The following is a 26,905-nucleotide window of genomic DNA, read 5'->3' as shown; positions in this document are numbered from 1 at the left end:
TGTATGCCTGGAATAGTGACCAAGAACCAGCGAGCCTGTGGATAGGGAGACTTCTGTAGAAACAAACTTCCGAAGACACGCACGCTCTTCCTTCCTTCAGCCCCTGAGGCTTTTGCCGTGCACTGCCTCTGGGGCAGGTGAAAGATGAGCAGATGGGGAAGGGGGGGTCTTTGCAACATAACAGGTAACCCACAATGGGACGTAAGTGGGCTGTTGGTGCACACCTCAGAGGTGCTTGAAGGCTGATGGCAGAGAAGTCACCGATGGATGACAAATGGATGCCTCTCCCTGGCTTATTAGAATGGCATGTTGCTTTCCTTATGGAGGGCTGGAGATTTATGTAATGTATTGTTCGGTGATGCAAAGTAGCTCCCAACAGAAGGCTGAGAGAGAAGAGTAGGGAAAGGAGTATCAACATGGGGGGCTGGGTTCTGTTCTGTAACGGCCGTGTGAAGGCAACGTCACTGACTTTACATCAGTGTAGCAGAATTACTTCTGCCGGCGGAACTTCCAAAGAAAAATGACACTTCTTTCAGCAGGAACTGTGCACTGCTGCTGTTGAGAGCTGGTTTACAGCTCCTAAGTCAGTTGCTTAGCTTAAAAGGCCTGGGGAGTGGGGGCTGGTAAAGGTAGAGGGGATACGAAGGAAGCAGACATGGGGCTGGCAGGTGTTCACTTTCCTCCCCTTTCCTTTGAGCCCCTGTGGGTGTTGGAAGCACTGTCTTGTAGTTCTGAGGTGCAGCCTCTAAAACAAAACCCCACTGAGAAGAAAATAGGGTTGAAAGCTGATGATCACAAGTCAAACTCTAGTCTCATGAAGGAGGCTAAGATTTTGTCACCTGATATTCTTAGTAAAAGTCACGGGCAATAAAGGAAAATTAACGGAAGCCAATGACCTGCCCCTGACTTTTACTAAAAATATCCATGATAAAGATGCAGGGTGGCGGGGAGCTCCAGCCCCCTACCCCTGCACCTCCACCACCTGCAGCTGGGGCTGCAGGGTCCCCCTGCCCTCCGTGGCGTGGGGAACTGCAAAATTCCCTGTGACTGGCAGCGGCAGCCGGGGATCCCCCCTGCCACCCACAGCGGCTGGGAGTTTGGGGACCCTATTGTCTTAGGCGGCAGGGGTACCTCACAGCTCCCCGCCACTGCGGGAGGCTGCGGGACCCTGCAGCACCCAGGGCGGAAGTCACAGATTCCGTGACTAAATCCTAGCCTTACTCATGATCATCCCATCAAACATTTCCCTTTTCAGCTCCGCCTGTGACGACTCATTCAGCACAAAGAGGCCGTGGGAATGTATTTGTATGGGGAGGTGACCAAAATAGGCTGCAAGACACAATAGGAGGAGAACTGGGAGCAAACAATTCCATCTGAAACTGGCCATTTTATTAGCCCTTGGAATGCAACAGGTGAAAAAGGTCACTCTACTCATTTGTAAGAAGCCTGCCCGCCTCTGGACCTGTGCAGAGAGCCAGTGTCTCTCCCTCCTTGTTCCCTTTTAATCCCCATCAGATAACACTGTCTAAAGTGCCAGAACAAGATGTGAGTGTTCCTGCCATCCCCAGGGAGCTGGAGGCTGCCCCTGTTCATTTGATACAAATACATGAGGAGATGTGCATGTAAATGGCTGAAGTGTAAAATTGGTGCTTGGTCACGGATGAAAGGAAAATTAGAGGGAAAATCACCACCAAAATTAAGAAAAGCAAATAGAACTGGTTTGAGGGTGTTTTTTTAATTAAAAAAAATAATCCTTGACCCCTCAAACCTGTCTGAAGGTCTTGTTTTAAAATATAAACACAATAGTTTCTCATTCCCCACAGGAACAACTGTTAGCAATGGCCAGGAAATGAAACCAACACAGAGACTGCTGGTTTGAGTTCAGCCTGATCATCTGCATGACAGGAGGAACCAGAACAGCATTCAGGCTTGAATCTTGTGAGGGGCAGAGCCTACTCATCCCTGGGCACTGAGGGTATTCAGCAATGGTCCTACCCCCTCCGTAGTAGAGTATTTTCTCCTTCCTGTTTATACCTAGCAAAGAATATTTCATCTCAACTGCAGGTGGCCCTGATCCTCACACAGCAGGGACCAAAGCTGCCTTACAGGGCTGGAGATGCTGCTCCTTCCGACTGTGCAAGACCTCAAACAGTTACTTTAGCTGTCGGATTGGATTTCTAAAACTAGCTGCAAATTTTGTCCTCCTGTAGCTGGGAATTGAACTGGGATGCTTCTTGCTTGTAAAAAACAGAACCACAAAGGCAAATCAGTCTTGATGCATGTCTAGGTTTATTTGATCACGTCTTGCATAGCTCAATAATATCTATTTTAAATCATTTATGGAAGATTACATGTGCCAATTTCTAAGCATGTTTTGCAATTCTAATACACGCAATATAGCATCTAAATAAAGTAAGTCTGACTTTCCCTATGAAACCTAAAAGAAACTCGCCTAGCAAATGTCCCATTCTTACCAAGATTGCTCTTTTAGCAAGGACAGCAAAACACCTATTTATTCCGTATATAAAGATCATTATCTTTTTGGATGTGAAAAGCACCCGTAACTTGCTCTGGTCTTTGAGAGCTCACGTCTACTTTACGTTCCCAATCTTGCAAGGGCCGAGCCCCATTTGCTGCCCCTGAAATCAATGCGAGTTGGAAGGTGCTCTGCACCACACGTAATCAGGCCCTGAGACAGATGGGGCATAATCTCTCGAAAGCTGGAGAGATTGTCCTTTCAGATAAAGTTGCCTTCCTCTTAAAAATGCTGATAAACATTACTTTGAAGCAGCAGCACAGACCTGAGCTGGATACAAATCTATGGAAAATTGGCTGTGTTTTGATCACAATCTCTGAGACGCAAGACTTATCACTGAGTTATTCAAAGAGAGGAAATAGTGACAACAAACAAAATGCTGCAGCTTCATAAGAAGCAACGGCCTGTTCAGTTTAGAGAGTCCCGTTCGTTTTAACAAACACACCAATACTTCGGCCCCGTCTATTTTTATTTTATTTTTGTGCTGCTGTAGCTCTCAGTGTAGTTGCGAAGGGGGTAAATCCCCAGTAGAGTCACTGCAATGTAAAACAGGATTTACACTAGTAATTTACTGGTGCACATCCCATTTTCCACCATTACACTGCTACAAATCCCTCATCTAGCCACATTGTTATCACATCCAGGGCAGATTTCTCTCCCCTAGACAAGCCCTGAGTCTTCTTGAACCTCTCTGTATAGACAGGGGCTGATTGGTCCTTGTGTATTATCATCTTCATTGCAATTAGTATTTTACTGTTTTCTACAGGCTGAGCAACTATAAATAGATCTTCATTGCTCATGGCATATGGAAAGTCTTATCACTGATTGCGTATTCTATTTATACAACCACACTTACTAACACATGCGTGTGGTTTGCTATGCAATATTAACCATAAGGCAACAACAGTCTTGTGGCCTAGAATGGGGATTTTAACTGAGCAAGAATGGACCGTACTATTAACTATAGAGTAAGGGCCTGATCTGGCATGCTACTGAGTACTTTCAATGATCACTGCAGTCAATAGAAGTGGAAGGTGCTCAGCACCTTGCAGGAACGTGGAATCCTAGTAGGAATTTACAAGCTCTATATAAATCAGCTTACCAAGTATTTTCTTTCCCCCAACTAAATCAATGACTTTTATTAGCAGAGCAGTCACATTTCCCCCCAAATAACCCACGATCAACAATTAACTCATTCAAGCTGAAAAGTAGCCCAGAAGGGTCAGACACTTACCCACCAGGTTGCAATGCAAGCAAGTTTGCCCATCAGACATCTTGCACTGTGCTAACACATCCTTTGCAGCAAAGCAGAAACATTTATATTATCCGAGAGTGTCCACTGCACTTCCAATGAGCTCTATGCTTATTAGCCACACTTTCCTCACGCCAATTAAATCCTAAACATCGAGTCCATTTCAAGTGTAAGTCAGTCTCCAGTTCAATAATGCCAATAGAAAAGCCTGTCAGCTTTTACTCGACAGCACTCTCAGAGGCCTCAAGAAATGCACATTAGATTACATACAGAGTTGAACAAGATCTTAATTCAATAAGAAATACAGTGTTTTCCTGTCTCTGGATGACTGACCTCACAAAGGGTAAGAATTTATTGTAGGCTCTTACAACAAGCCATTTCAAAGTCCAGTAAAATCTGTAGTCTTTGATCACTCAAGAATTTGCTAGAGCATGAACAAATTTTTTAAATACAAGGCCATTGTAAAAGCCACTAATGTCAAGGGGTCAGTTTTCCCTATTTCATGGGAGGTTTAGCCAGGCTAGTGTGTTGGACTTTGAAGAGGTTATGAGGTGGTGCTTACATCAAAGTAGGGTCCCACCCTGTTCCCCAGCCCTCAAAAGCTACATGAAGATGTTAGCTTTCAACAGAACAGTTCCCTACCTCCTACAGGTTTGTAAAGCAAATCTAAATGAAATGAGGATGAACTCTCCCCAAGTTACTTTGGAGATTCCTAAAGCTCCAGACACCATCATCCAAGGGAATACACAGAATTTCTACGATTCCAAATGGAATCTGCTTCCTTACAGTTATGTTTTGCAAAACAACACTCCATCATTGCGGCTTCTAACCTACAAGTGTCAGAGTGGGGAAGGGATCACTGCTTCTCCATCTTACAAAGCACAAAGGTAATCTTAGAAGGTTCAAGTCAAGCAGCTGTCTGTGCACAATGGTCACAGCAGGGACAGAAAACATGGGAACAAGTGCGGCCAAATGCTACTGATGGAATTAACAATCCCTGGGGATGTGAAGAGCCTCGATTCCAGCCTTCACTGCCACATATCGCCATTGTCTCCATTCTCATGGAACTTGTGCAAGTGATCAGCATACCTGAAAAGAACAAGTTAAATAATGAATCAGCACAAGTTCCACGGCAAGACCCAATACACACTGAAATCAGTATGAAGCCAGACTGCCCTTCCAACAACACCTATCATAATCAGGACCATAGTCTTGCTCACACCACCAGGAAATCCCTATGAGTTAGTCAGAGCAGCTGAAAACAAATCATGGGACCTGATCTGGATGTCTTTACTCACATCTGGAGCAACTGATTGTTGTTTTGTTTTGCTAGCCATTCTGAAAAAATTGGGGGAAAAAAACCCATTTTGGGTTGACCCCAAATGAAATTTTTTTGGCAAACTGGAAAAAAGCTTATTTCAGTTTAAAATGTTTCATTCGACTCAAAACAATGTTGTGTTTAATTTTTTTTTGAATACTGAAAAAATGGAAGGTACATTTTGAAACAAAGTAGTTTAAAAATAGCACATTTTTATTTTGTGGGGATTTTTAACCAGAATCATTTGGTGGATTAGACACAATTTCCCCATGTTTCAGTTAATCTGAATCTACATTTTTCAGTGGAAAAAAAGTTGTGGCTGAAAATCTTCACCAAGCTTTATCCCACCCTCATTTACGCGAGAGGATTACTTGTGCACATGGGTGTTGCAGGATTAGGCCCTCAGCTTCTGATAATATTGGTCTCCAAATTAATCGATCTCTCAGGTATTTGTCATTCTGCAGCTAATTTCAAAACTGGTGTTCTGCTCCGTAAGCCCGTGTAGATATGGTACAGCAGGCTTCCATGTTTATTGTCTTAAAGGTTTGCATTCTAATGAGTAAAACAGTCCCTCCAGCAAGCTGAGCCTGTATTGTTTTATTCTTGTGCATCTTCACCAGCAAAATGTCCTCCTCACCAAATTAAGGCTTAGGTTACATCTCTAAAATCCTATTAGCGATTGCTGATAAAGGTGTCATGATTAGAACTTAATAATTCTATTGGTTCACAAGAAGGAACAAAATTCAGCTCGCTCTGTCTGAACTGGTTTTGCCTTTGCAGGGCTATTAAGAGTCAACCTTTACTTCCGATACTAAAGATAGTAGATAAGACTCTTAACAGTAGTCACAGGGAACTAACTGATGTGCTGAAATAAGGTGCTGTGTTTCAGAACAGAACTGCACTTTAATGCGACCGTGTGTTTAGAAAGTGATTGCAAGCCCAAATGTTCCTTTGGTTAAATCAAAGTTGCTCCTCTTCTCAAGACAGTAACTGTTTTGAAATCTGGATTGTACTGAATTGTTCTGTTTTCATACATACTTCTTGGCACAGTAAGCAGTGCAGTCCCTTCCCACGCTCTCACTCCAAGCAGTTTTGTAGAGTACCTGGGAAATAAGAAATGCTGTTAACTGTTTCCCATTGCAATGAGATGCCCCCTGTATTTACTTTCTGCTCAGTAAATTAGTGCAGCTGTGACCAGCATCTCACTTCTCTTAGCATAAGCCACCAACCAGACACTGATGACCAACCCCCTGTGATGCTGTATTGCTTTACATAACCACAGGGTCTGATTCATCCATGTCTGTTAGAGAAATGTTTGCTACAGCCTTAAAGAAATAACTGTCTGCCCCAGTCAATCAAACGCACACAGTAAGGGGCTGGGTAGAATAGTAAGTGCATGCTTTGGATGCACGTGTCTCTTGGTTTTTCATAGCCATAAACTATGTATGTTCTAGTGCAGGGGTGGGCAGTGTACGGCCGGAGGGCCGCATCCAGCCCTCCAGATGTTTTAAGCCAGCCCTCGAGCTCCCACCAGGGAGCAGGGTCCAGGGCTTGCCCTGCTCTGCGTGGCTCCTGGAAGCAGCAGCATGTCCCCCCTCAAGCTCCTGTGCGTAGGAGCAGCCAGGGGGCTCTGTACGCTGCCACCAACCCAAGTGCCGCCCCCACAGCTTCCATTGGCCAGGAACCACAGCAATGGGAGCTACAGGGGCGGTGCCTGTGGACAGGGCAGTGCACAGAGCTGCCTGGCCACGCTTCCGCGTAGGAGCCAGAGCGGGAACATGCCACTGCTTCTGGGAGCTGCTTGAGGTAAGCATTGCCTGGAGCCTGCCCCAGCCCTGATGCCTCTCCTGCCCTCTGAACCAGTTTGGTCTCATCCCGAAGCACCCTCCTGCACCCCCAACCCCACCCCGGAGCCCTCACCCCCTTCCGCACCCCACCCCCACTTTCATGAGCATTCATAGCCTGCCATATAGTTTCCATACCCAGATCTGGCCCTCAGGCCAAAAAGTTTGCTCACCCCTGTTCCAGTGGGTGGATTTCAATGTGGTCAAGAATATGAAATTTTTCAATACATGATTAAAGAGCACATTAAGGAAGAGCTGTGTGGTTGGAACACAGTTGTGAACTACCATCACTACTAAGAGATTTAAATATACTACATGATTACATATGAGGGTTAATTTTTAGAAAATAAAACTGAACCAGAAGCTTCAATTTCCCCTCCCTTGAGTTTTAGGACTTTTGCCTACCAAATTTGGATTAGTTTTGCACGCTGTAATTTGCAACCTGTAATGTGCAGAGGGTCTCTGCAAACAGAGCAACGTAAAGGGGAGGAAATAAGACTACAGGAATGGGAAGGTCTAAAATCCATGAATGGAGATAAACTGGAGAGTTAGCAGAAGAAGAGGCTACAGGGCTGTCCAGGTCCATTGATGCAGTGTGAAATTAACAATAGGGAGACAGCATGGCCCAGCAGGTCGGGAACTGGACTGGGAGTCAGGAGTCCTGGACTCTGATTCTGGCTCTGCCATGGACTTGTTTTGAGACCACTAGCTAATAACTTATCTTTACCGAGCCTCGTTTCCCCTCATCTATAAAACCAGAATATTGTACCTTGCCCGTCTTTGTAGTGTGTTCTAAAATCCATGAATGAAAAGTGATTTTCACTATAGCACTCACAGAGCCATAGAAGTGTATGCAGTGCCTTTCACTGAACCAATGGGTAAGCTGCTAAAGAGCAGTTCTCAAGCTAAAACAATGATGCCTTTTGTGTCAATAAGAAGGGCTCTATTCCTTTTTGCCCTTCTTTAAACTCGTCGACAGAAGTAATGTGCAAATGGCAGGCCTCTCCAGAGACCTGATTTTCAGCTGCGCTGAGCACCCACAAATCCAGCTGAAGTCAATAGGAGCTTAGGTTACTCAGTACCTCTGAAAATAGCTATCCCTCCGTCTAAGTGCCATCTCCTGAAATGTTTAGCTTGTTGGCGTGTAGGTCTAGATACATCCTCGCTTCCATTAATGAAGAGGAGGGCGGTAGCATGGTGGCCTCTGTTGTACATCTCTCTGGTCTGTTGACCATCTTTGATATTACACATATAATAAGTGTGGAGTGGAGAAACGATTTAAATAAAACTTTACAATCGACTTCACCGAAAAGCACAATGGGGCTGCAAATGCAGGCAGAAGACCTCAACATCTGCTGCCGAAGCTGATGTGCTAATGCCTTCGTGACTTGTAAGAAGGTATTATCCTGTCACCGGGGAAATGCTCTAATTCCACAAATACCATTCAGCAGGCCTCCAAATTAGGGTTAATTGAAATTCACAAAAGGGAGAAGAAAGAAAAGATTTGTGGAAAGGAAGCCAGATGGAGGGATGTGAAGGCCTCTGTTTCTAGATTAAGAGGAAAGACATTTCTCAGATGGTAGAAGTGGATCAGACAGAATCATCCAGCCCATTGTTAAGTGTCTGCAGTTGGAGCCTGATCCAAAGGCCATTGGTGTCAATGGCTTTGCAGCTCTGGCCTTGTGATGTTTAGACAGAATGAGATTATTCCATCCATGCAATTCCTATGCCTAATAGTTTCCGGTTACATTTGAAACGTTAATGAAGCTTAACTTGGTATTTCTTTGCTTTCTTCCCCACAAGATGACTGCAGGTTGGCTTTATTCTGACAAAATCTGGGTAGAAACATTCGTTTGTCTTTCATCTTGTCTCATTTAATCATTGATAAGTTTTCCCTCCCATGACAGATAAACGCCCCAGAAATTCTGTAAATAAAACTTTAAACCAGGATAGACTGAAAAGCCCAATGCCACTACAAATATAGGCTGGAGACCTGGGCATCTGCTGCTGATACTTCCTATGCAACTCAGAAGCACGATCCTGCCACTGGGGAAATGCTGTAATTCCAGAAATACCATTCAGCAGGCCTCCACATTAGGAGGAATTGAAATTCACAAAATGGGGGAAAAGACAGCTGTGAACACAGCCCTGAGCACAAGGGAACTGCCAGATTGAGGCCGCCTTTATCTATCTGGTCTGAGTGGGCAGCCATCCAACTCCACTGGATCATATTGGGACTTTCCATCCATACCCTGCAAACTGACCCTCACAGGAGGCTGCCTATGCCGAGCCCCATTAAAGTCAACAGGGCTTCTGGCTTGGATCTGATCACAGGACTGGGGCCATACTGACTGGGAAAGGAAAATCCACAGTTTGCAGCTTCCTGCCTTTGGAAATACAGATCAGCCAGAAGACATTGGGGGGTTGTTGTGGAAAAATCACTGGATCAGGGCACAACTGCATTAAAAAAGGCAAAATAAGTCCAAGGTCCAAAAGACTGTAGCGAGCACATCAGTATCACTTCTTTGCAGTTATGCAGTGAGGGCCAGAATTCCAAATAGCCACAGCTAAGATACTGCGTGTTGGCTGCTTGCTGCTCGCGAAGCAGCCGAGAATTGCCTTGGTCCAAAACACAACAGCATACAATGACAACACTGTCGTGTTTGCTAGTACTGGGGAATACCGTGTGAGCGGCTTTCATAGGGGCTAAAGCAACACAGCTACTAGACAGGGACACCTTTATGGGATATTTCTAGAGACCGGTAACTTTTCTATAGAAGTTTTAAACCAACCTATGGAAGTCTATAGCCAGGATATAATTCTCTGTTAAACCCGATAGGATTATCTAAATTTTAAATTGTCTACAGAAAGGAGATCATGGTCTATTCACCTGTATAGGACTTTTACAATTCTACAGGATTTTAAACCCAGGTTGTTTTTAACACTATTAAGTTCTATAGGACTTTTCCCACAATGGAATTGGAGATTATTCCCTCTGGAAGAGGAGACATTGCAGTGACCTAATTAAGACTTTTAACATTATGAAAGGGAGAGATGTGTGGGAGTGTATTTACACTGGTAAATGTTTAGAAACTAAAAGTATCGACGCTAGGGGAATGTAGGACTCACTAGCAGAACTGTGTCCTGCAGAGTGTAAGGCAAAGATGGTACTGTAGTAAATTGCCAAGAAAGGCAAAGCAGAGACTAAATGAGCTCAAGAACCATCTCCATTTGTTTCTGAAGAGATTAAGGGGGCGTGATGAGAAAGCAGGAAGATGAGATCACAGTGAGCCAAACGTAGACCAGCATGTTGGGTCACAGGGATATTTCTTATTTCTAAAATTTCTTACGCTCTGAACTTCATGTTGAATGACTAGATTAATAAAAGCCTTTAAAACCCTGGTGAGTGGATGGATTGCCCTAATGCTGTCGAGTTGTAGGAACTCCCAAGGACTCCTGCATTTAAATCGGGCTAAATCCTATGCAACTATCTGAAAGCAGAGAAGTAAGAGACTAGCATGTCAACAACATGAGTATGTTGCCTACACTGTGCTAAAAACCCTGCAGCACTGAGTCTCAGAGCCCGAGTCACTCGATTCAGGCTTGCAGGGCTCAAGCTGCAGGGCTCAGAATTGCAGTGTAAACATTTGGGCCTGGGCTGGGGCCCAGGCTTCTGCCCGAGCCTGAACATCTGCAGTGCAATGTTTAGCCTGAACCCGCTGATCCAGGCCAGCCCCAGGTCTTTTATTGCAGTGTAGAGGTACCTCACAGATGAAGTGAGCTGTAGCTCACGAAAGCTTATGCTCTAATAAATTGGTTAGTCTCTAAGCTGCCACAAGTCCTCCTTTTCTTTTCACAGACAATGCGGCCTCACAGCTAGATCAGGGAAAGGTATCAAGAGACACCTGAGTTCTAGTCCCAGGTCTGCCACTTACCCACCGTGACCCTGGGTGGGTCACTTCCCACCTCGGTGCCTCTGTCTCCCCATCTCCTTGGGTGCATTGTGCTATGTGTCTTTTGGTGCACGGATGCATGAGCTATCACACACTTACTTGGAAGAGGCAAGAGTACGTCTCCTGGTTTAAAATGAAAAGCTGAGCACTTTATGGGGTATTTTCCGGCCATGATTGTAAGCAGTCATCAGTTCCCCTTTTAGACTTAAACACTTACCAGGAAGACCAGGCAATGCAGCAAGAGGGTGTAGAAAAACGCAACAGTGCGAGCTGTCTTGCTGGACAGGATCAGCCGCCCCTACAGCAAGATCAGGACGAGAAACAGATTCAGCCCAGTTAAAGCAAAATTACTTTGGCCACATTATTTTAATTGTTACATTAACCACTAGAGGGGCGCCAGCTGAGCTCAGGACCCCAACGTGGTAAGCGCAGAACACACACAGCAGGAGACAGTCCCTGCCCTACAGAGCTTCCAGTCTAAATGGACAAGACAGACAAGTGGGGGGAGAAAGGAAGGATTCTGATTCCCATTTTACAGATGGGGAAGCGAGGCATCAGGAGAGAGCAAGTCACTTGCCCAGGGTCACACAGGGTCTGTGGTGGAGCAGGCATCTGAACTAGGTCTGAGCCACTGGAACCCTGAGAGGAGGCATGTTCCATTCCAGGCCAGCCAGAATACCGTATATTTGTTTAAAGTTGTTTACTTTTAAAAACTTTCTTGCATGTTTCAGAGGTAACCAATTCTTTGTACCTGAACAAGGAAGATCATTCTCCTGATTGCCTCATTCTGTTTCTCACTCTGGCCCACTTCATTCCCCTCTCTCCGTAAATCCAAGCAGCCTTACCAAACCTGTAAACAGTGCGTTAAACCTGTGTGCTCAGAGTACATTAAACAAGGTTTCATTTTGTGGCTTTATACCCCAGGCAGCATGCGCCACACACCTGCTCAGACAGACAAAACAGAACCTGGAAGGTATGATTAACGGGTCAGTCCTGCAAGGTGCTGAGTTCTCTGGCCCCAGCAGGCTCAGGGTTTTGGCAGCAATGGGTAGGTCTGCACACCAAGTCTCCGAGTCTCAGAACCCTGGTCAACTGATTCAGACTGCAGGGCTAAAGAGTGTAGTGTAGATGTTTGGGATCAGGCTCTGAAACCCTGCAAGAGGGAAGAGGCTCAGAGCCCCGGCTCCAGCCCAAATCCCAACCTCTACACTGCTACTTTTAGCCTTGCAAGCCTGAGTCATCCAATTTGGGCTCCGAGACTCGCTGCTGAAGGTTTTTTTATTGCTGTGTAGATGTACCCAATGAAACTACTCATATGGAGAAAGTTAAGCAAGTGCGTAAGGGCTTTGCTAGATAGAGATGAGTACTCAGAGCCTTGCGAGTTTAAGCCCTGCCCACATACTCCAGCTGCTGTATAGCTGATGGAGGTGATGATTTTAGGGGGCTTTCACATCCTGACATCTGCAGTAGCAAAGCTCGGATCCGAACACTCTGGGGAAGTTTGCAACTGGATCCAGCAGCTCAGACACGTCTCTAAGGAGGTTTGCATAGCTCAGCCTAGACACAGTATTTGCATTTACACAAACTTCCCAGCCCCTTTGCTCCTTCCTTCTCCTGGGTTCAGGGAGGTGAATTTATTCTATGTTGTTAATTAGCAGCAGCAATGAGAAGAAAAAATTACAGGCAAAATAACTGTTCTTGGCTGAAACGTGCTCTTTACATAGCAAGTGCCAGACTAGACCATCTAGATCAGTGTCCTCTCTGACAGAGATCAGTACCAAGTACTTCAAAGGAAGATGCAAAAAACCCTGCATGGCTCTTATGGGATAAACTGCCCTCAGGGAAGGTTTCCTCCTAGCCCCCTTTATTCCAGTGTGATCCCCTGCTGCTGCTGCGGAAGTCCCTTTCTAAGAGCAGACTGAAGTACTGGGCTGGCAAGAACTCTGTACAATATGCACAGCACCAGGTACCTTCTGCAGTGCTGTCAGGCTGCTTCAGCTTGAAAATCCTACACCAATCTGAGACAGAGAAGAGATTTGCATTTAAAAAATTCCTCAAAAATCCTCTTACTAAGATGCACTTGCAACCCTCTCCCCCCCAACATTACCTTAAAGGTCTAGCTTAAACCTACAGATGCAAAAAATAATTCAGTTTTAGAGCCAGTAATACAGGCTGATAATACAGCATGGCCCAACCCCTGCCTTGTGCTCAGCAGAGCCTTGGACCCAAAGGAAGGGAGAACCAGTGCAGCGGGCATGAGGCTGTGGAAGGAGCAGACTGTGGGAAAGCGTGCTCAGTCCATGTACAACTGTAGCATAGACACGGTTTGGAACCAAGAGCAGGGCTCTGCGAACTGGCTACACGGATCCCCTGACTAAATACCTAGCATATCTGGAGAGGGCAGTAGGGGGAATGGGGTAGTGGGCAGGGAGCCTGGTGCTTTGAAGTCCTCACAGTCCCTGTGTTGACTTGGGCTGTGCCCAATGAGGGAAACCCTTGGCCCTCATACTGAAGAAAAACACAAGCCATTAGGAGTTCAGGATGCCCCAAGAGGCCCCTCCTGTCTTTACCAAAGGACCGGGTTGGTTTTTCCCCAGTTAATAGTTTGTTTCCCCTGTTTTCTGATGTCTCACAGTTAGTCCCTGAGCTGCTGACTGGTGGGCATGTGGGTAGGCATTTCTCACCTGGGGCCCTCAGAGACGTCCCTCTGCTGCACATTGGTGAGCAGCATTCAAGATGAGCTCACTGTACCAGGTTTTTGCGGGGTAACTAACACTCACCTTTTCCCATCCCAGGTTGTGAACTATGGTCCTGTGCAGCCCCCACCTGAGCCTTTTCAAGGTAAGCAACCGATAATGACATTCATACACATTAGATACTTTACATGAAATCCGTGCTGGGGAGCTATCCCTGGAGACTATCCCCTCTGTGTATCTCCAGGATGGGCATCTACACTGCCCTGCTAAAATGCCTCAACTTCGACCCAGCAGGCTCATTGGTAGAGATGAGAGGGAGATTCAGCCTTCATGGCCATTGAATCCTGGCCAGGATGTCATTACAAATTGTGATATGCACACCTGTTCTTACAAGAACTGTGTTGCCATCAAACTGCTCATTTTGGAGAGCAGCAGCAAACAACTGTCAGGTGTTAATGATGTTCAGTCACTACTGACCTGGGTCAAATCTGAGCTGGTGACTAAAATGGGAAAATCTCCATAGCCCGCTCCTCTGGGACATTCAGGATGCCAGGGAAAACCTAAAACCCCTATCATCATCCAGGATGGAATTGTTTTACAAACATGGGGTCAGAATTTATCTCTGCTTTAACAGCAGAGACAAATTCTGGACAAAAGTAAATTCTCATTTAAGCCCCCAAAATTCTACCAGGGGATTTCACAGGATGGAATTAAAGAAACAAAACCCACAACCAAACCAATTCGTTGCTGATGTCCTTTCAGCTACTCAAGGCAATGGAGATCACTACTGAAACAAACAAGATTATGTTCTTAAATATCCAGAGGAATAACTCCCTTAAGTCCGCTTTTTGTAAATGAGTTGTATCGATTCACTGAGGCGCTAGCATTCCACCTTATCCATATTCATGTTGGCATTTGCTTGGATTTTATGCGAATGGTGCAAAGACTGTTTTGCTTGTAATACAGTATATTTTTGTACTGTAGCCAACAATCCCAGATGTTTAACCCCTTTCATGCTGGACTATCAACGCATTACAACACTCAACCCAGTGCCTGAGGCTGCTAACATCACAAACCCAAATTTAAGTCAAATCTTGGGAAAAGCAAGATTTAAATTTGAACTTGGACAACACATTTGTTCAGGGAGGGCAGTGGGAGTTTTGCTATTGATGTCTAAAGTAGCAGGATCTGGCTCAGAGAGTAAGGTTGATAGCGACAACAAGAGATGTCACCCACGGGCCAGTCACATGGCAGTAAGGCACCAGTTCTCGGCCCTCCGTTCCCCCCAAGGAGGCTCCACCTCAGGCCCCTTTGATTTGGAACAGCCCTATGTTCTTCTCGCTAACTCTAGCTGATGTTAAAAAGAGCTACATGCAGATACCCACTGAACGGGAGCCCGTTCCCTCTCCACGTGTTGCATCCTACAAGCCAAATGAAATAGATCTGTTCTGATGGACATAACTGCCCGGCTCGCAAAGTATCCAGGAGCTCAATGCGTTCTGACTGCTGAAACCAAACACACCCAGGCTGCGCTGTGCGGGGTTTCAGCCGCTAGAATGGAAATACACACCTTGCGTTGAGTTGTGAAGCACCTTCCAGCCCACTCTGCCAGCTCCACACCTTCTCCCACTGCGTCGCAGAGATGTTACTATTCCACACACATTCATCCGGTGGCCTCTGCTCGATACCCAGAGAGGGTTTTTATAGCTCTCTTTGAGGGAAGAAGCAGGATGGGGAGGGAGGATTATCTGCCAGCAGGTTTAGTTTTGCAAGGCAGCTTGAATAACGAAGAGGCCACCAGATGGCTAGTGATACCAGCTGAAAAGTCAGTTGGCAACCATATCAGATCCATCTCTGTGCAAATCAACAACTGCTGGGTGGTGTAAGAATGCAGAGTTAGGACAGCAAATTGGCAATTTCTGGGCCAAATGCTAAGGATCCCAGGGGTCTGGGCTAACACCATTGGAAATACAAAATAATCTTAATCTGTTTGATATTTCTCAAAGGTCACTCCAGCCACCCAGGCATTACACTCTGGATCCCAACAGCAATCGGATCCTGTACCCTATGGTACTGTGCCCAGTTACCTCTGCAGCTCTAGTTTAGAGCCTACCTTAATTAGTATAATCCCAAATCCAGTCGCAGGTGCTTGTCTACACTTGTGCTCCCTAACCAGTGAGAATTTTGTTGTCAAATTCCCAGTTTAGACAAGATTTATCCGTGTTACGGGGGAAGGCCATCACGAGAATTCATTTTCCTCTTGACTCCATCGGCTGGCAGGAGGAGACCGCACCTGCTGAGAGTGCTAGGATACCTCCACCTTGCAGAACCACTGCTTTTCTTTCTTTAGGAACAAATGTGCTTAAAACTTGTTATTTAGCAGGAAACCTGTATAACCAAAGCTGCTCTACCCAGCGTGAGTGTTAGTGAAGAGCAGAACTGGGCTATGAGGCATCACACTGGATAGAATTCTGCTTATCTGCATTTTAGAAGCATCATGCTCTGGAATTCATTTTCCCCTCCTCATTGTTCTCCGCTGTTCACTCTTCTCATATCTCACCTTTAACCCCTCCCCCCTTGGATTTATCCTCAGGCAAAGGCTAAATCACCTTCCCCTTTCCTCCCTGTAATTAGTTTACAAGAATGCTTATGTCCATTATTACCCCTTTGAAATTACAGCTTCCTTTACCCGCTGGTCTCCTCCTGCCACACTGTGCCTTGCACTCTGCATACGCAATTATGCCAAGCATTTGCTCATTATTTAGTCTCTCATTGTAAAGCATTGAGAGGCGCTTTGTGTGAAGGATGCTAGATAAAAAGTAAATTAAACTGAATTATTGGGCTCTCCAACAGAGTTAGAGAGATTAGACGCAGAGCAATGACCAGTGCAACTCAGGTTCAGGATCACCCTGAATCATTTGGAAAGGAGAAGTGTCAGTGGCACTTTGAACATGCTCTACAAACAGCAGTAAAGCCAGAGACCTGGGGATTTACTGCACTGTACAGGCTTTGTAGTCTCTCTCACTTCATCCGGGATACAGACTAACCTATGGCTGTTCTAGCGGAGTCAGCCGGTGGGAAATCATGAGATTATTTTCAGACAAACTGTCCTTGAAGTCCATGGGAATTTTGCCCAAGAAAGCAGCTCAGGAGGTGGTCCCCAGAGACAGAGTTCAAACAACATTCAGGTACTATCACCGCCTCTTTAGAAAGAGATTTAGTGGAAAAGTTTGTGAGGGACTCACGTAGCCCTGAGAAGATGCAGCATCAATCTTAATCCCTACCGATAGCATGCCATCTAATTGAGAGGTGGGATCAGGTCTGGATTTCTGACACCAAACAGCCCAAAAGTCCAGGTATGGGGGATAGTGGAGATTCTGCTCAGAGGTGTCAGACTCTGGGCTCAGGCTAAGAAACTGGAGTTTGGATTTTGAAATCCCATAAAGTTTGGGTGTTGAGATTTGGGATTCCAGTCCTGGCTCCTCTCCAGTAGTGCCAATGCCCTTACGTTTGCGTTTTTGCTTTCAACACACAGCATAAGCCAACGTGTCTATTTTATGGTTCTAATAACATTCTTAATGTGGCTTTATATGGTGTTGGTTTTCTCTTTTCCAGTCATTGATTTTTCTTCTGACCATGATTAACGTATTTACTGGTGCCCAATTGCATTTTTTATGCATTTCCTCTAGATAAGGAAGTTACTTGCCTTGTTGTAACTGGAGATGTGTGGTCCCCATTTCTAGTCCACTGTGGGGTCCGCATGCAGTCTGTGCACCTGAGACCAGAGAATTTTTGCAAGCTGTGTCCACTGGTCCCTGGCTCTGCTTGTGCTCCGTGCTGAGGGTATAGGGGCAGTGCATACCAGTTCCTTCTCTTCTGTGAATCCAGTCATGATCCAAAGCGGAGGGGAACAAGGGCAAGTAGTGGAATACAGATATCAAATCATCATAACCATCATCAGATCTGCATAGTCTACTGAGGATCATTGGGCCAGCCAGAGTCATCATGGTTGATGGCATTGCACCAGGCATCACGTAGCGAATTTCCTAGATCTAGGTCAATCCTGCAAACCCATGAATCTCTAGGGCAGTCCTGTGCATGCAGAGCCGTCCCTTGGGTTCGGCAAATTGGGGCAACTGCTCTTGGCCCCGTGATTTGGATGGCCCCATGGGCCGGTGTGATTGGCTGGTACGGTCAGTCCTGGAAGTGATGGATTTGTCACATCTGCTCCGGGCCCCGCACCCCACCGTAGGGGCGGCCCTGAGTGCGTGGCTCCAGGTCGGGTTACAGTGTGCACCCCTTTGCACATTTATGGAGAGATTGGGAGCATGGTGTGCTGGTGCGTCTTTGTCCATCCTGGGAAAGTGGTCAAAGAGCATGCAAAGTTGCGGCTAAATATAATGAGCAACTGAAGGAGGGCCAGATGTCTGCGAGATTGTGGCCTTTTACACAAAGTCCAACCACTTTATGCGCAAGATTTGGCGCTGATAGCATATGGAATGCCTCTAGCCACTGCAAGTCTATCAATAAGAGGCGCCAAGTTTCTGACTAGTATAGCAATACAGGTAGTACACAGGTTTGATAGATCCTGAACTTTGTCTCAGGGCAAAGATGGTTTTGCATCCATTAGTGAGATATGGGTTTCATGCAGGAAGGTGGTAAGACCTAGTTATTGGAGGATGTCCAGTGTACTATGACTGTTTGAACTTTGCTTACAGCCTACTTAGATGAGCTCATCAACACTCTCCATGGTACTCAACCCCACTTGCACCAGGGGTTCTGGTGGCCTAACTCTGATATTCTGGACCTTTGTCTTCTGCCATGAGACATTCAACCCCATAGTGCAGTCAGTGTCTTGCAGACCTTGGAGGGCAGGGCTGATATTCTCGGTCTTCTGCACAAGCAAGGCGGCATCGTAAGCATAGTGAGCACTTCTTGACCAACCTTGATTTTGATGTACGGAGCAGCAAGTCCTAATATCCAGTAGATAGCTCGACAGACTAGTGTTGGGGCGAGAATGCATCCCAGCTGCACACCTGAGGTTGTGTAGGAATGTGGCGAAACCCATGAACCAACGTGCACAGTCAAACTGGTACCGGTGTGAAGATTTAGCAGAATATCTGGAACACCAGCTCCTTTCAGTGCGAGCCAAAGTGCTGACCCATCAATCAAAAGCTGCTTTGACATCAATATATGCCACATGAAGAGAGCAGTTGATTCTCAGTGCAGCTCAGCCAGAAGCCGGAGAATAAGGACAGTATCCATGGTCGATACTCCAACAGTGAAACTTGTTTGCTGTGGATGATGATGTCTGTTAAGGAGCAGCTGCATCCTACCAAGCAGAACGTGAGCAAAGACTTTTCCAGGGATCAATAACAATGAGATCAGCCTGTAGTTGCCACACTCAGTGCGAGATCCTTTGCCCTTGTACAGGGCCACTCTCATGCCAGCTTTCCATTCTGCTGGCACTCTGCCTGATGCCCACACTTCTAAGAATAGTTGATGCACGCTGATGCTGCCTGGTTCGAGGACACTTCTGAGCAGCTCACGGGGAATATGATAATTGCGTCTGGGCTCAAAAAGCGTCCCGTTACGTTGTGGTGGCGTATGCTGCCTTAGGGTTTGTCTGCACGAACAGTTCCTGTTTCAAAGTGGTGCAGCTCAAAGTGCAAGAGGGAACTTCTAGTGCACAGTAGCATGGTGCATACAGACTATTAGTGAGCTGCTGGTAGTGAGAGTTCAATTTACACCCCTGCTTGCCTCCTCCTGTTTGTATAGAAGAGCCCTTAGTGAGTGAGATGACAACTAGTGGCTAGTCCCCACAACTATAACAGCCTGCTACTTACTTACAGTTAAAGGGATCCCCTGTTTAGCTCACGTGGTAGGAGCAGATGCTGACAATCCCCATTTCTGGCTGTTGTGTCTGTAAATATGCAGCTGCAGTTTGTTAGAAATACATAAAGCCGGCCATGGGAATGAGTTTTGGCACCTGCAGGAATCCCAGGTAAATCTCTACTTTTAGGTAGAGATTTGGAAAGCCACAAGGGATTTAGGCACTCAGCTCCCAATAGTTTTCATGGGAATGGTCTCCAAATCCCCTAAATCAGCTTTGTAAATCTTAGCCTCATAACCAGCCCCTGTAATCTTTCTTTTGCGTCAGTCTCTAAGTACAGTATAACCTTGCCACATTAGTTACTACAGCTGTTCTCTTTGCATCTCTGAAGCGCTGAGGAAACGTACAAGCCAACTACACATTTAGCAAATCCTGCCCCTCAAACAGAGTTAAAGGCACAATGGAACCAGACAATCTATTGCCCCAGAACAGAGTAGCAGCCGTGTTAGTCTGTATTCGCAAAAAGAACAGGAGGACTTGTGGCACCTTAGAGACTAACCAATTTATTTGAGCATAAGCTTTCGTGAGCTACAGCATCCGATGAAGTGAGCTGTAGCTCACAAAAGCTTATGCTCAAATAAATTGAGCCACTGAACACAGACCAGTCCCCTCTATTAAAGAAAAACGGTGCCCGGTAGGTGCAGACCTGCATTGCAGGCAGTGTGGAGTGGCAAATGCCCCAGCGCCGGTTCCAAGCAATAGTGTCAGGGAGACGCAACGCCTCCCAGAGAGCACAGTTGTACCACCTTGTACTAGGTTGTAAAGCCCCTCAGTGGCAGGCCAGTTCTGCTCACTCAAGTACATGGGCAAGGGCTATGACCTCACCTTTTCCCACCCAGCAAGGCACAGTCAACCTACACAAAGATCAGCCCGAATCTGGCCTGGTAGGCATAAAACAGCTGTTGCATCTGCAAACGAGAGCTGGCGCTGCACATGCCATTGCACACCCAATCTTTTGGGAACCAGGCCCTCTGCTCGGTTTCCTCCTGTGTCACACGAGGTTAACACTCAGGAGTGTTACATGCATGCAACAGGACAGGGTATTCTGAAGCCAAGGCTATGTTTTTGCTGCCAGAAAGGGGTGTTTGTACAGCAAGACAGCTAACACAGGTGAGTCATCTCGCCGTAAAATCCTAGTGGAGACAGGACAAAAGTAGTTTTTACCTTGATGTGGCTCGATGAGGTCAACAACGTGCCCCCTCATGAAGCTGAACTCGCCTACTTACAGCAAGGTAAAAACCACTTTGCCTTGAGCACGAGGATTTTACAGCGAGACAGCTGGCTCGTGTTAGCCATCTTGCTGTAAAAGCAACGCTGTTTCTGGCAGTGAAGTCATGGCCTTCAAGCAACTGGCGATTGTCAGATGCTTTTGGCTCCTCAGCTGGAAGCTGCTCTAACAGGTGACGTATTACAGTGCTTGTAATGTCAGGGAATGACTGATCACAGGGCAAGGAGCCGGGGGAAATTATTCCCCCCCAGCAGCACGTCTGTAGAAAGCATCTGTGCTGGAGCCAGAGTTCGTGTGTATAGGGTGGGAACTTCCTGCTGACTTACTGTGGATGAAGGAGACTTGGAAGTTTTTCAGCTCAGGAATATCACGCATGTCAAGTCTTCTCTTGTTTTGCCATAGGACAAGAGAACGGGTAGGAGCTTTCTTAGCCCTTAACTGATGGGCGGGGGCGGGTGGGCGGTTGAATCTCTCTTTCCTAGCATATGAGCTCACTAGATGCTGACAAAAACAAAGGCCTGGATCCTGCTTTTGTCCCCCCGGCCCTGCAGATCAAGGGGCCCTAAGTCAGATTCAAGACAACCCTCCTTGTATAGGGGCGTCATCAGTGGTGCAGAGCTGGTGTAGGCATAGTGGCTCCTCGGCTGCCACTATTCCCCACCCCTGCTGTGGTTGGCGGAAGGCGTGTGACCAAGGAAAAGAGGGTGTGACTAAGGTGTCCAGATGCGCTGCTGATCCCCAGCTGCCCTTGCATCCCCTTTAGGGCTGTTGGTTGCTGGTGCAATTTAGAGCAGCAGGAGGGATGCGCTAACTTACAGTGGGGGACCAGTCGGGCTCACTGAGACCCAGGACCAGGGGAGTATAAAAGGAGGCTTTAAAGCCAACTTCACCGCTCTTGCCAAGGCATGCTGTGTGCTTCTCAGCTGCAGAGGAGAATCTGGGCCTAAGACTTTTAAACAGTGCCTAAAAATCTCTTCCCCTCTCAATTATTCCAGTTTCACTTCCTTGGTACTTGGGATTTCCCCCTTCTAGTAAGTGTCCAGTTGTCCCGAGTCTTCCAGGAAAAGCAGGGTAACAAAGAACTGAAGAGCAGAAAACAAGAAGATTTTTAAAACAACCACTGAGGCCTCCATAATCCATTATACAGCAGCAGAAAGGAGACATCTTCCCTGTACACTCCCCCGGCAACACATCACCTTTTGTGCACTACACACCACCTTCTGAAAGTCACCTTTAACTGATGTCAAGGGAAAAAGCCAAACTGTTCTAAAAGAACATTCTCTTAAATGAAAGCCAATGCAAGTTAACCATCTGCCCCCCTCCTACCCCGATTCAGGACACCATGTCATGTGAGTCATGTGGCCATGGGCTGGATCTGAGCTTTGCCCCCTCAGCCATTCTGGAATCCAGTCAGCTGTGATGCAAACACCCTGATGAAGGGACAACAAGAGAGGAAACATTTGTCCTTATCTCCTCTTCTGAAGTGGAACCATTTGCAAAGACTCAGTAGGAGAGTTAAGAGTGGAAGAAGCGACTGTCTGTCCTTATTAACTCGTGAGGTCCAAGTGGTGTCAACATATATAAAATGATCCACTCTGAGCACACTGAGCTGGGACCCAGTGCTCAAGGGCTCAGAAAACAGGAGGTGGGCAGAGCGTATTTGACGTGAGATAAATGTTTATAACCAGAAGAAAATGTACTTGGCTGCTACTTTTTAGAGGTCCATTTGCTAAGAGTGAAAGTATTTGTGCTTAAAAAAATAGTTTCCTTCACAGCTCATCTTCCCATGCAAGAACTGGCTGCAGAGAAGTCCTAGTTCTGTATTTGGGACATCAGCCTGGTGCCATTGTGTCTGAAACTAGGATGTCACAAGTACAGCATGATTTGTAGCTCTGCCACAGGATCAGAGGGGGGCAATGCTGGCTTGAATGGCAATCAGCAAACCCAGAAAGGAAAATTCTGTGAAAGATCTGAAAGTGTGCAACCCTGTACACAGGAGTGTGTGAGGTTTGGCAATTTCTGAAGAAGGAAGGTCCTTGTTGAAAGCAAAGAGACCAGCAAATTCTTTGGCATGAGGAGAGCAACAAATGGAGACAGAGAATTATGTACTGTAGGTGACCTGCCAGCACTTACCATACTGAGGGTAGCTTTATCCCAAGGACTGAGGCTCAGATATTTCCTCTGGCGTTCCTGAAAGTAAATGGCACAAGAGGTTTCATTTGGGGCTAGAAGTGCTCATTTTAGGTTGGAGAAATATAGGGGAGGCTTGTTGCATGCCAAAAAACCAAGCAGCACTTCCTACCTCTCATGGAAGGGAGGGATGTAAGTGGTAGGCCAAGATTAACTGCCCTCTACTCCCAAATCTACCCCTCTCCAATGTTCTTACTCTAGCGGTTTGATGTCCAGATGTCAGCTACTACCTGCCTCTTCACAAAGGGTCCAGAAGGGACAAAGGGTTTCTTTCCACCTTGTTACTGTGATTATTTATTGCTCAATTTTCCCAGTCAGTATTACTCTGCTGCCGTTGGCATTTGGGCCATGCAGCTATAGAGCAGAGAGATAGTCTCAATACACATCTGGGAGCCTAGAGCTACTGCGTTATCACCCTGACTCCTTCAATGGTCAGGCCCAAGGCTCAACCTCTGCTTCAGCTTCCCCATCTGTAAAATGGGGATAAATACCACCTGCCTTCCTGCCGGGGTGCTGGGAGGGAGGAATATGGAAAGGACTTTTTAAGATTAAAACAGCAGGATGAACAGTGACCCTGCATGAACTGACAGGTTCTGGTTGTACAGAGAGACTGAGTGAGCACAAGGCAATTTCTTCCATACCCCATGGTCAGCAATGCTCTGGGTGTGGAATCCCAGTCCCCAGCCTGCTCCCAAGCATCCCAGTGGACAGAATGCTCCATCCAGCTGGAGAACAGGAGAGGTTTTGGCTGGCATTGGGCAGCAAGCTAAATGCAAGACTGAATTCTAGAGAATGGGCCAAACTCAGGGGTGGTGTGTGTAACCCATCAGATGCAAGTGGCTAAGTCATGCAATTCACGCTGGTCTTCCATTCAGAGTGTTTGCAGGAGAGATGCAGCCTATAGCATTTGGGGATTTTGTCTGGCGTAAAATTCAGCACTGGAGTGAGAAGGCTCAACTCCTACTGGAGCCAAGGGGGCTGTGCTTCCTACAGCGGAACGGAACTGGGCCCCCAGGAGGCTTGGGGATGGTCTAAGTACACGGTGAAGTGCATGAGGGTGGCTAGATTTATCTTACACCCTCTTGTTAGCTGCTGTTCTAGCTACACCCCCTTGATGGTAGGTTACTCTTGTTTTGCATCCAGTAGCTTGGTCCAAGTTACACACAGCATCTAACACCCACCCTGCTTCATCAGTGCTGAAACTGGCTTGGGAACCCCCACAACAGGTCCATGTGCTTACTCCAAGCTGTATTTGGCCCTGGGATTGTGAAATAATTCCCTCCCTTCCCCCCCAAACCCCCCCCCCCCCAAACCAAAGAACTCCTTCAGTCTAAGAAGTTTGGGGGTGGTGAGGGTTATGTGTGTGAAAACTTTTGCTTGAATGGAAAAATGCCATTTTAAATGTCTCTCTATAGTGGACCCAATAGAGCAACACCCTGTTTTCTAACTGCCTGGTTCATCACCCTGGAAGGCATTTCCCTCACTGATAGGCCCAGACCAGACAGCTGGGAACAGAGACAGGCCTGGGTAAGGAAGCCTGCTCCATGGTTGTTGCGGCTAGCCAGGGGCCTCTTCCCTTCCCATGCACCAAGACGTCTCTTCCGCCAGCACAGGCTGGGCGAGAACATTACAGCAGCCACCAAACATACAGCAGTGCCCCTTTGTCATGCTTAGGCTACGGATCAATACAGGATGGGAGACAAAGCTGTGATCCAGCTTCAGAGAGTTTACTAGGGGAGCACCACCCCCACCCGCCCACCCCCACCCCCACTTTTCCCCAAAGCCATTCTGTGACTAAGGGCTGTCTATGGTTATGAATTAGAATGAGCCTTTCAAAGCCCTGGTGTTGCTCTTCAGCTACCAGCTTCAAAAGAGCACCACATGAGAAGACGTGTAGGCCCATGCCCTGAGCTGCCCACGAAGTGCTATGGGACATGCGTGTCCTGTGCACGCCAGTCCCCTGGAACGGAGCTACCCACTGTTAACTCTTGGGGGGGAGGCAAGGAGAGGTGGAGCCTGGAGGGAACGTGAAGAGTGAGAGAGCGTGAGAGAGACACCCCCCCCCACACACACTCTTAACTAAGATACTAAATGTCAAAATGTTCTGGTGTGCTAATCATTTAGGACCCAATCTAATGAGGTGCTCAGTGCGCCCAACCCTCGTGGTCTTCATGGGGAGGGTAACTCAGCCCCTTGCCAGACTTGGCCCTCGGGAGCAGAGAACCTCTCTGGCTTTCCATACCTTCCTGCTGAAAGAGGAGAAGGGGTCCAGGCGCTCTTCGTACTGGGTGGAGTAGCGGAGCTCCGTGTCGTCACTGCTACCACCCTACAGGAATCAAACAAGAAGTTAGCTTCCTTCGCCTCTGTTGACAGCTGGGCTGGGCGGCACAAGAGTTACTCTCTGCGCCGTCCTTTCCTGGGAGCAGATGGCTCCCTGCAGCACCATTCACCCACTGGAGATCTCCTGTTCTGGGGTGAGCCATGGACTCTACATTCATTCCCAAGCAATGGGGAAGCAGAAGACTTAGCCAGGCAACGTTCTTTGCTCTCCCTAATTAATTTTTGTAATTAAAAGGGGCACCTTAATTAATTAAGGGCATTCCGCCAAGTTTCTGCCCTTTGCACACACGCCCGCACACATTGGGGCTGGAGAGCTCAAAAGAGACTTTATCACTCTGAGAAGGTTTTAAGTGGATTCAGCATCCTACCCCATAAATGCATGGTTCATTCCTTTAGGCCGAACCACAGGAATTGGATGCTGGGATGGAACACTGAGCCACTGCAGAGCAGATTTTGCATTTGGTGGTCGTTCTAGCAATAGTTATATTGGGACACTGACACCTCAAAGGGCTTGAGTGATCTTATCCCCACTTTACCAACGAGGAAACCAAGGCACAGAGACATCAAGTGACTTGCCCAAGGTTATGCAGAGAGGACTTGATTCTCCCCTGCCTTGCCCCCGGTGATAGTCACTGACCCCAGTGCAGAGTGGGTGTAAAATGCTTCCTACTCAGGAGCACAACTCTTTGCACAGGTAGGAGTGACTAGGCAATGGGGAATCAAGACTAGAATCCAAGTCTCACAACTCCAAGCCCCACTCCCATCACCCCAGACAATCCCTGCTCAACTGCACATATGGTGGTAGTCTGTGCAAGTCTGTGCACAGGGTAAAAACTCAGTCCTATGGCAGAGTTGATCAGTGCTCCAAAGTTGGTCTTGCACACTCAAGCAAAGCAGAAAAGGCCATTTAAACAAAACCTTTTAATTTAACCAGAAGTTTTGTATTTCCTTTGCTCCTGTTTTAGGTAAATAACAGCTTCATATTACACCGCCCACCTCCTCAGCTGCATGATCGAACAACAAAGTCAGAATTATCTGTTTGCAACACCACAGAATGTTCTTGCCATGGAATGCTTAGGATGTCACAACTCCAGCATAATATCCCTGACAGATCAGGTGAGAGAGGGAGAGGGGCTCAGAGGAATGAAAACACTATTTAAACACACATCTATTAGCAGACAAAAGGGCAAGGGAAATTGTGAAAACCCCCTGAAAGGGGGTGAGAGATGTAGATCTTATTTAAGCAAGTTATGTTCTCAGGTAAACTACATCCTGATCTCAAGTTTCTCCCAGTATGGAAGTTCCCATTTCATAACCTTATAGCCAGCTCTGGATTAAACTAACAATGAGCACTTCTTGAAAGCCCTATGTGAGGCTACAAGTCTGCAAACTGTGTTCCAACTTATTAAAATATCATCCAGATTCCAAGCCCACTTACTGATTCCTCCCCAAATTCCTTGACAACATTGGATGTACTCGGGTAAAACAATGACCTCCTCCAAAGCGTTTTAGCTCATACAAACAGTGCATAGTGTGGACACAGAGTCAGTACAATGCATTGGATCTCACGGCATGTCTGAATGGATAATAATTTCCAAGAATTGGTATGTGCAGATTTACTGATTTGGTGCTAACTTTTCATGCTTGGGTCCCAT

The 26,905-nt window shown here is 46.7% G+C and overlaps 1 protein-coding gene across 1 annotated transcript in view; it reads right to left on the bottom strand.

Annotated features, from left to right (window-relative positions):
- Positions 1–2,270: 2,270 nt before the first annotated feature.
- The window catches only part of CUX1 (cut like homeobox 1), a 398,353-nt gene continuing 373,718 nt past the window's right edge, over positions 2,271–26,905 (bottom strand). Inside the window, exons 19-23 of the mRNA XM_077836870.1 lie at positions 25,153–25,236; positions 22,854–22,910; positions 11,121–11,201; positions 6,145–6,209; positions 2,271–4,877 (exon numbers count right to left, since the gene is read on the bottom strand). Of these exons, the coding sequence (XP_077692996.1) occupies positions 4,817–4,877; positions 6,145–6,209; positions 11,121–11,201; positions 22,854–22,910; positions 25,153–25,236 (348 nt within the window). The 3' untranslated portion in view covers positions 2,271–4,816. The remainder of the gene's footprint in view (positions 4,878–6,144; positions 6,210–11,120; positions 11,202–22,853; positions 22,911–25,152; positions 25,237–26,905) is intronic.

The sequence above is a fragment of the Eretmochelys imbricata genome, chromosome 17 (assembly GCF_965152235.1).
Source record: "Eretmochelys imbricata isolate rEreImb1 chromosome 17, rEreImb1.hap1, whole genome shotgun sequence".
NCBI lineage: Eukaryota > Metazoa > Chordata > Testudines > Cheloniidae > Eretmochelys > Eretmochelys imbricata.
The sequence above is the reverse complement of the archived record's forward strand: the minus strand, read 5'-3'. Positions and strand labels throughout refer to the sequence as shown.